The sequence below is a fragment of the Charadrius vociferus genome, unplaced genomic scaffold, assembly GCF_000708025.1.
Source record: "Charadrius vociferus isolate BGI_N301 unplaced genomic scaffold, ASM70802v2 scaffold54, whole genome shotgun sequence".
Taxonomy (NCBI): Eukaryota; Metazoa; Chordata; class Aves; order Charadriiformes; family Charadriidae; genus Charadrius; species Charadrius vociferus.
This window is the reverse complement of record NW_009648350.1, coordinates 1818857-1828864: the sequence shown is the minus strand read 5'-3', so window position 1 is coordinate 1828864 and position 10008 is coordinate 1818857. Positions and strand designations below refer to the sequence as shown.

General features: G+C 45.6%; 1 protein-coding gene across 1 annotated transcript in view; it reads right to left on the bottom strand.

Annotated features, from left to right (window-relative positions):
* COL26A1 (collagen, type XXVI, alpha 1) overlaps positions 1–9283 on the bottom strand; it is a 179026-nt gene extending 169743 nt beyond the window's left edge. The window contains exon 1 of the mRNA XM_009885118.1: positions 9132–9283. Within this exon, the coding sequence (XP_009883420.1) occupies positions 9132–9283 (152 nt within the window). The remainder of the gene's footprint in view (positions 1–9131) is intronic.
* Positions 9284–10008: the final 725 nt, after the last annotated feature.

Below are 10008 nucleotides of genomic sequence, written 5' to 3'. Positions count from 1 at the left end.
ATGCATGTTTAACAAAATACAGAGATTAGGCATAGCAAAGAATGCGGCTCCCCCCTCAGTGTTTAGGTTAGTGGGGTTTGCCGTGTTGAAATACTGAAGCTTAAACGTATCAGATTTTCTCTGCCCTGTGCTGCTAGTGCCAGTGACAGACACAAGCTGACAACTCAGTTCTCAGGATCACTGCCATTTTAGCTTTAAGTTCATTAAAAGTAGCATAAAAAGTTCACCTCAAAGCTGCAATGATCATTAATTAAATTAAATCAGTGTTTTCTTGGGGATGTAAAGTACCAAATAAGGAAAGTGCTCTCTACCTCCCATGTGCCAGAAACTCTTGAAGGGCAATTTAAACCAAGCCAGAGGCTCAAGGGACCAGATTTTGAGAGACTCGCAACAAGGTAGCTCATCTTCAAATGTCTTAGGATAACCTCAATTTCCAAAAGGAAATCTAGCATCCAGTGACTAAATACAGCATCAAAATGGCAATGATCTTCCCAATATCTGACTTAGCTCCTGACAGTTCAGAACCAGAATCTTTAGCTCAGTTTACAACAAAGCACACAAGACTAGAGACAGATGCAAAAATGTCACAAGAACAAGTCATACAGATGATCTTACAGAGATCTTGCTGGAACACAGCTTATACCAAGTCAGATGCCATGCACAAAGCAGCTCTGATACCTCACTAGGCCAAGATTTTTTCAGCTCAAAAAAGAATTACATTAAAAGGACAGATATTTGAGACTCATAAGTATATTTGCAAAGGTCCTTGGAGAACTGTGTGTAAGAAGGTTATAAATAGCCTGATTACACCTCAATAATGGCTTATATTTAGAGATATCAAGGATTCGTAAATTCCGCTGGAGGGGGTATGGTAGCTCACACTGCGTGAAGTGCAGCTTATAGGCAAGAAGCATCTAAGATCCTGTTACCATGGCAGTCTCTCCTCTTCTCCCTTCACAGAAAGCTGAAGAATAACTTTTGTCAGAGCCACACAGTAAATCTGGAACAGGTACAACTGAGATACGGAGCTGCTGACAACCAGATCTAGGTGTTTTCTTCTAGGAGAGCCTTTTTTAGTCACCTTAACACAGCAACAAAAACCTTATTTTAACTGGTATCACTTTCACTGCCACCTAAACATGCAAACAACTCAAAATTTGCACAAGACACTGTGATGAGACAAGCAGCAAGACAGCCCACATTGAGCAGAGTGGCAGAAAACAGACCAGTTCTGCGGAAACAGAAGAGGGAATCGGGCAAGAAGAAAGCCAGGAAGCCAAGCAAGCAACCTAAGGCAGGAGGAAGAAGAGTAGCATCAGATTAAGACAGGGGAAAAAAAAAAAAAAGTCTTTTTCTTTAGGGAAAACACAAGCAGAATCTCCCTTGGGTTATAGTGTTAAATTCATGTCAACCCCCCTTCACGCACAAGCACGCTGGAGAGCTGTTGGTAGAGCTGTCACCCATTGCTGCCTCAAATGAGGATTTGAAAAAGCTCCCTGTGCTCTGCTGTGTTTACAGCAATAATGAGAGCCTGGAGGAAGGGGTTAGAAACATCTGAGTTTAATAAGGGCTAAGCAGCACACAGCAAAAAAGAAATGTCTGCCCTTCCGTTCAGGGCTACCACACCCCACCAAGCACCGCAGCACCAGGCCAATGGGAGACTCGGTGCAGAGACGTTATGTCATCCCAACAGCCGCAGCAGCCCATCTGCCCCAAGCCTTTTTGCGATGAGAAGAAGCATTTCAAACCAAGCTGAGAGCTCCCAGCACCACACTTTTGAATGGCTAAATAAGCAAAGTCCTGTGGGGAAAAAGCAGATGTTGATTGACCCCGGGCATAAAACAAGCCAAGGAGAGAAGGGAAGTTTTTGTGCAGTGCCTTAACCGAGCAACTCCATCTCACAAGGTCATCACAACAGGGCAAAAGGAGTATTTAGCTCATTTAGCACCTATGCTGCTGCCTTTTCTTAGTCCTAAACAGCTCTAACATCCAGCACGCGCAGGGTCAGTACCATCCTATTCCAGTTTCTCACAGAGAACAGAAGATCAGTACTCAGCTCTGGTCAGTACCAGTACTCAGGTCCTGCAACTGCATTTGCTGCACCCCCTTCCTCACTTCCACAGGGTCCACCCCCAAAACTGTCCTCACATGAAACAGGTATCTTTCATAAAACGTCTTTGCCTACACTGCCTTTATGAGGCACTCTCTTCCCACCACGTGTACTTGGTCTTTTCATTCCATTGAGAAGCGTGAAGCAGGAACCAAAAGCCTTGTCCATCTGCAAAGTCAAAAACAACTCCCCTTCAGAGAGCATACACACACAAAAAAAAGCGGGGGGGGGAACAGACAACACCCAGAAGAAATGGGACTGGACTCAGTATAGCTTGGTTACACTACCACATCCAGGGGGATATTCCCCTGCTTCATGATTTCATTGCGCTGGCCTTTCCGAGATGCTCTGAGCAAACAAATGCCTGTATCTAGTGCAAATATTGCAAAGAATATCACTTCCACCCAGTTCCTAGAGGCAGAAAAAGTTGGAATCAATTAAAAAGATATCTGACTACATAACCTGATGTCAAGACTGGACATGACTAGATGCATTTCTAAGTAGTGGTACCTCACGTTAGCTTTAAAGTTTTGACAGATGGTTTGTTTGCTCAGCACAAAGGAAGGTGGCTAGATAACAACACCCTTACTCAGCTCTCACAGGAGAGACAGGAGACATGCAGCAGACCACAGAGAAGTAAAGGGAAGAGTCCTACATGAAGAGAAGGTATCTATGAGCTTCTCTTCTCAGCTTCAAAGAGGTTTCAAAATCAACTACTATGATTTTAAGTGGCAGATTCTCTTTTCCATATAAACACATAGATATGGAAGAGGAGACTGATGTGTCCCAAACATGAAACATTACGAAGCTGCCTTCAGTAGCATCTATTGTGTGAGCCTCTGGGTGAAAGTCATTTCTAAACAGATAATTTTTTTCTTTGCCAGAGCTACGATTTCCCTGCTTTGAAAGCTGAAAAGGAGTCTCAAACCTGAAATAGCTTCCTTTTTGTTGGTCCTCTCAAAGATTCAACTGCTTTCAAATAGCCAGGCCTAAACATTACAGGCAACACTTCCACCCAAGCACACTCTTTACTTGCACATCTGTTCATTTCCAAGAGTAGGAAAAAAGTTAAACTTGCCAAAAATATCTAAACCATGTTGTTCCATGCAGTAAATTGCAAGTCAACAAATAATTGTTTCTTCCTAAAAAGGAGATAAGCAACAAAAACAATTAGGAACAATGTCACAGTTCCTAGTCTTGTTCTTTTCTGTAGTAGTATTAAGGATTCTAATTTAGATCAGTGCCTCATCGTGCATAAATACCCTAAGCAGGAGCTTTAGTTTTATTCAACAATATAAAAAGTTGGAAAATTGCAGGACAGTAACCCAATTAGTTATGCCACATTATGCTTTTTATTTAACTTTTGCAGCTATGATCCTTAATAGACTCTTTGTGATATCTAACCTGGCACAGGCTAGCGTTGTGCTAAAAGCCTCAAAATAAACATTACGCCTCAGTGAAAGTAAATTTAAGCACTGTCTACATCTCTCTAATTAAAAGCAAGTTGAGAGCTTCGAGCATATTGCAGAAATGAGGTCGGATGAATTTTAGTATTACCCTACAGGAGCGGTAGCCTGTGCTTTACAAACCAGTAATGTTTCCAGAAATGCTGGAGATCTAACACAGGAAAGAGCATGAGCGGCTGGTCCATTATTCTAATCCAGCAGACCTAAAGCACTCTGTGCTTTCAGTCCTTCATTGTTACCACAAAGTCATTCTTCATTTTTCCCCCTTTATCAATACACAGCCCAATAACACAAAGATGTGAGTAAACATTCTATGATCCAAGCGTCACAGAACCACTCCCCCCAAGCAAAGCTGTGAAGTTTTTAACCTGACATGTTTCAACTAGGATTTTAGCACACTAACAAGCTCAGCTTTGAGAAAATGAACAAATAAGGGTTATTGAAAGAGACACATTCGTTAAATTATCCAAGGGGAGCACAAGTTCACTGCCACCCATTGCTTTGCCTCTCCGCTCCCTTTCCTTCCTAGAGCTGGTAAATGAAACCTATGTGAGAGGAAATTATTCACACAAGCAGTGGGAAAGGCAAGACAGTAGGAGATTTCCTAAACGAATACAATTTACTGCAGTAACTACAGTCACGTCTGGTATTTCAAAGCCATTCCAGTGTTGCTAGGTCCTTACACTACCATTAGCTTCACTGTTTTAATTGCATTGCAAAGTTACAGCACTGAACCCCACAAGTCAGATGAAGATCATATGGCTGCAGAGTCCAGGAAACAAATACTGGATAGTTCAAGGGTTTGGTGATGAGCTTAAGACCTTCTGACCTCTTGGTTACCTGGGTAGGGCACTTCAAAGGGGAATTAGCGCAGAGGACTCAGCATGACACAAATCCCAGTTTGTTTGCTTGACATCCTCACACAGTCCTTCACAAACCATAGAAAACCAGAGACCTCAGGCAATGAACAGGCTATTAGGCGATGGAGGGAATGACTCAGAAGGCAAGATCCTGTCAGTAAAAGGAAAAAGAACCACATTTCTCCAATATGTATAGTTTTATATTCCACACCCACTTAAAAGCCACGAGAGTTCAGAATTTGGGACTGAAATCAGGTTCAAATCATCTTTCTCTGGTAAAGAGAGAATTAAGAGACAACTGTAAGGAAAACTCCAGATATATGTTCTGAAAGTACTCTAACAGACTACATAAATCAGGATACCAATTTATAGATCACCTTTTAATATCAAGAACAGGCTTCTATCATAAAAAGAGACCCACACTTACTTACAAGTACTAAAACCTCACCTAAGAGCCTGGAGGTTGTTACATTACAGCGCAGTTGTGCGCAGTCCTTCAAATGGGGCTGGGGAGGGAAAATTCCATCCTAGCAATCGTGTAGCTGTCTGCATTGTGCCTGCTCCTACAGCTATCTTGAAAAGAACAGATTATCTATAAGTCCACCCAGACATCTTGATCTTGAAAGCCAGCCATTCAAGTGACCTATTAGGAGACCACTAGCCTCAAGGAATAATTGGCAACATATTTCAAGCATCACCTAAACATCTGAAAGCATCAACACTTCAGGTTTTTCTCGGGGCAAGGGGAGAATTAAGAGAAGCTATAGTGCAGGAAAGCTAATGTCAGTTTAAATATCTTTCCCATGTCAAAGCAGCACACAGAGCATGTTTAATTGTTCCACTGAATCCATGGCAAAGCAATTTGCCCTCCAACAGAGTAAACCATTGGTAGAGGCACAACCGGAACCCAGGTCTTGCTCTCTTGGGCTGTGCTCTGAGGCGCGTATGTGTATGTGGCAACATGAAATGGATGAAGCCACTTGACCTTCCGTATCAAAACCTCTGCCTCTAGCAATCAAAAGTTGCACTTACAGATTTCAATTGATCAACAGTCCTTTCCTCTCCATCCTCAAGAAACATCACTGCTAGAGCAAGCACTAGGAATTACTACGTGACCAAACTGATTTGTAATTACCAATAGTCTGGGTAAGAACACCTACTTGGACAGTCCTGTTATTTGTAACATTGTGGTTCTAATGTTCATTCACAGGAAGAAGTTTTTAGGCTGCAGTGTGTTTTGAAGGTCTATCTATCACAGTTGGACTTAGCATCCATCCCAGCTGACTTTTGTGATGCTACTGTAAAGCTAGCTATAAGAAACAGTTATCATCCTACATTGCTTTCCAGTTCATGTTTGGGGGTTTTCTTTCAACTACTTCCACCTCGCATCCAAAGAGGTTTCCAGTCTAAGCACCACATCTAGTCTCAGAAGTTTTTAATTCCCATACTTGAGTTCACGAGGACTTGATGCATGACTAATTTGAAACTACAGGAAAATAAGGTGAGGAGTTAAGCTGGGAGAACACCAACTCCAAAGACAACTAACACAGATGCAGGCATTCTTTGAGAACCAAGCTACTTCCAGCATGGGAATAAGCTTCCTTTAACTCAGTTAGCAAAGCTTCTCATGCCCAAGTTTGAAGGACAACGGTTTCTGCTTGGCAGACACCCCCTCCATTCTTGTGCTTTGGGTAAGACCCACTTCCTATTCTTATTGCCTTGACATAGTAGTAAGTTAGAAATGCACGTGCTGAATGTGAATTTCAAACAAAATAGCGAGGCTGCTACAATCCATACAATGCTAACACACACTGCTGCTTGGATTTCAGTCATTATTACTTGCACATCCCTTACAGAAGTTCAAAGCAATTCAAGCACATGCAAAGATAGACTGCAAGTGTCTTTGGTCTAACAACCAACATCTGTCAACTGAAGCCAAAATGAAAAGTCTAGCTTCTGGTTAAAGAGGGAAACAAAGCAAGCAACGTTCCACCAGAACAAGTATTCCACAATTTCATTTTGAAGGATGTGAATAATTTTATTTTTTTTTTTCCTCCAAATTTCTATCCACCAGCCACCCGCAAGCTTTTTACACTGCCCAAGGCCTTAGTCTTCTGGCAGAAAAAAAAAATATTCATCAGTCCTCAGCACCTCAGAAGTCCACGTCTGAGACAGCCTGCAACCTAGATACCAAGGACTATATCAGCTATTGAGTTTTGAATGGTTTTCAAGGTGGAAGACAAAAGATTCCAGCAACTTTTTTCCCCCCCTTGGAGAAATACAACCTTTATGACAAGCTAATTTTAAAAAAAATTGATAGCAGATTCCCAAGCAGCTAAATCACGTCTTCACTTGCTGATCAAGGACAAAAAAAAGACAACTGCAGGAACATGGTGTGTCTTGTATCAAGGAAACATACCAGCTGTAGAGCATCACATCAGCATGTGCTACAACATACCAAAACCTGGAGCTGCAGCAGTAACTTTCAGGGGTCTGGCCTGCTTATAACTTGGCTGGTGATACCCGGGAAAAGTGCCAGAAGTCACTGGACAAAGCACTCGCGGCAAAGGTTGCAGAAGAGAAAGCAAGAATCGCCATGTAGTGTCATTAATGGCAATCACCTACCCACTGTCTTGTGTCCTCCACAGCCTCTTCAGGGCAGAGGCCAGCAAGCTTTGCTGTGACAGAGCTGCAATAGAGCGGCAATTGCTTCACATAACTCAGGTGCTACTAAGATTCCCCTGTTTAGATTGCAAAAGGGACACTAAACAACATAAACAAGAGCTTATACCAGTCTGATTTAGTCCCTTGAAAAAAAAAGGCTTCACACCCACATAGATCAATGTCAGACTTTAGAGCAAAAAGGCTCATTCTTACCCAGCCCCATATTAAATCCAGAAAAGCACAGCTATCCCAACCTGAAGCTGCACCCTGCAGGAGGCTCCCCCCAAAGGTCCAACATTGTGGCTGGGTAAACTTTTCCCACACAGATTTTCCCATCAGAAAGTGAAGCTGTTAGACATTTGCCAACAACAAAACTCCACCACTCAAGGGGAAATTAAAATGTACAAAGATTGCTTCAACGTGTGATATTTGACTAAGCACTTGAATTTTTACTTCAAAACATCCACCAATGATTTTTCCTTCCCTTCAATTTTTTATTTCCCCCTCTGCTTTAAACAAGAATGGGAAATTCTCACATGGCAAAGTTCCATTAAAAAAAAAAAAATCTACCAGCTTTCCCAACATCATTGTTTAAATCAGCTTTAGATAGTTTTATACACCACTTTATAGACTTGGAGAGGGACACGTTCCCCTGACAAAGCATCAGCTATCCAAACAACGAGGCATGGGAAAATCATGCAAGAGTGTGAATTGGGGAAGGTCTTTGGTGAGCAGAGATACAGTCTGCATTCATGTAAGCGTGGTAGCTCTGAACAAAGATCTGCAGGCTAATAGATATGTAAGACAAATGACATGTGGTTCTCATTGCAGCTCATGCTTTGGGAAGGGGGTACCTTGGAACAGATCCAGCTGCGATAGGTTTATCCCATTACTCTCCTATAATTTTCTGCCATTTCAAACCCTTTGACAGTTACTGTAGTTTAACATCACACCCCCTACAGACTGAGGCCTGTTTGACAGGCCAGCAAACAAAACCACCCCCACTTGGAGATGAAATATGCACCATATGTGAGAACCGTGCAAGGCACAAAGCTAGCGCCCAGTCTTGTACTTCTGTGACATGCCGATGTAAATCTGCTGTGTAGATGCCTTATCTCAATTCCTAGCCTAAATAAGTGGTGCTAACCTAAGCCCTCCTCCACAGCAGCGTAACTTATGCATACTAGGTATTAGCAAGGGGAGGAGGAAAAGAGGTAGAGACAGGATGGACGAGCCCTGAATATTAAATTCCCAAGTCCCCATTTAAGGGAATCGCAGGAAAAAAAAATAATAGTGAAATTCAAGAACAACTGGAATCAGGTTAAGCCACTCTTCTTGCTTTATACAGTGCGGCTCATTCATCTGAACAGCTGTTTCACCTCTAGAGAAATACCCAGAGAAAACAGAGGGGAGGGGGAGAAACCTAAATTGTTTGCTCTACTAAAGTAGTGAGATACAGTAAATCAAGACTGATTTACATTAAGTTTATAAGAAATTGGTTGGGGGGCAAGGGGGGAGAAGAGTGGGAGGTTTGGTTTTAAAGAGCTATTTGAAAGCTGCAGCTCTTGAATAGACATCTGTAATTAAGGTCTTTCCTTTGTTGAGCTGAACAATTTTTTCCTCGCAGCCGAGGGCTATAACAGTTCCCTCTGCCGGCATCACCCGTGTCCCGGTTCAGGAGGTTTTACATCTCTGGCTGCGCGGAGACACGCTGCCCCGCGGACCCGGCAAAGCCACCTTCCCCTCCCCGACGGGCAGGGGAGGCAAGAAGGGGCGAGTTTGCGGGTTTCATTTGCCAAAGCTCAGCTCCTTGATTCTCTAGTTGCTCCCTGCCCCAGAGAGGGACACTGCTGCGGGCAGGTAGGGAGCCTCCCCCACCCCGTTTACGATGGGGGCAACCCAGCCCGGCTCCCCGAGGGGCAGCCTCCGCGGGAATCGCTGCCCGCGGTTTTGCCGTCCCCCTTGCTCCCCCCGGGAGTCACCGGCGGGGCCCAGCCTCCTCGCCGGGGAGGCGGACCCGGTCTTACTCACCGGCGACTGGCGAAGCCGCTGCCCGGCGAGCCCGAGCTCTGCTCTGGGTAGTTGTGCTGCAGGGTTGATGCTGGGAATTGATAGAGGAAGCCAGTCCCTAGCGCACATCCATGCAGGCAGCAGCACCAGGACAAGAAAAGAGCGAACTGCATTTTCGCAAGGACAGGGTTTTCCTCCCGCCTCCCCCTTTTCCTCTTACACGGCACGGCAGGCGCGGGGCCCCCCCGTGCCTCCCCTCGCCGGGGTCACGGCGGGATCCTACGGCGCGGAGGTGCCCCAGGGACCGGGGACCACGGGGCAGGGGTGCCCGGGACACAGGGTCCGGCTCCCAAAGGGAAGCCCCGTCCCTCGGCAAGCCGAGCCCCGGCGGCGGCTGCTGCCTGCGCAGGGGGTCCGGGGCCAGCGCGGCTCTTTGCGCCCAGGGCGCACACTCAGCCCCGGATGCCTTTTCAAATTTGGCGAGGTTGGTCCGACTCCGTCAAAGGGGGCGTGGGGTTTCGGCGTTAACCCTTGCCAGGCCTCGCAGCAGACCCCGCTGCGAAGGGGCTCCCCGTCGGTGAGGGCGGGCGGGCACCCCGGGGCCCAGGGCCGAGCCGGGAGAGGTGAGCGGCAGCCCCACACGGGCACGAAACCCACCGGGGCAGCACGCCGAGAGCGGGGCAGAGCTAGCAGTATCGCCGCGGGCAGCCCGGGCTCAGCAGCGGCTTGGCCTCCGGCTGACCGGTCCCCGGGCAGCTCTGGGTGCAGGCAGGGAGCACACCTGGGGAGCCCAAAACACCGCTGACGCGGATCACCAGGCCCTGCGTCTGCCCGATAAACCAAGAGCCAGTTCGAGGGGAACCCACTGCTCTTCAGCAGCAAACCCAAACACCCAAAA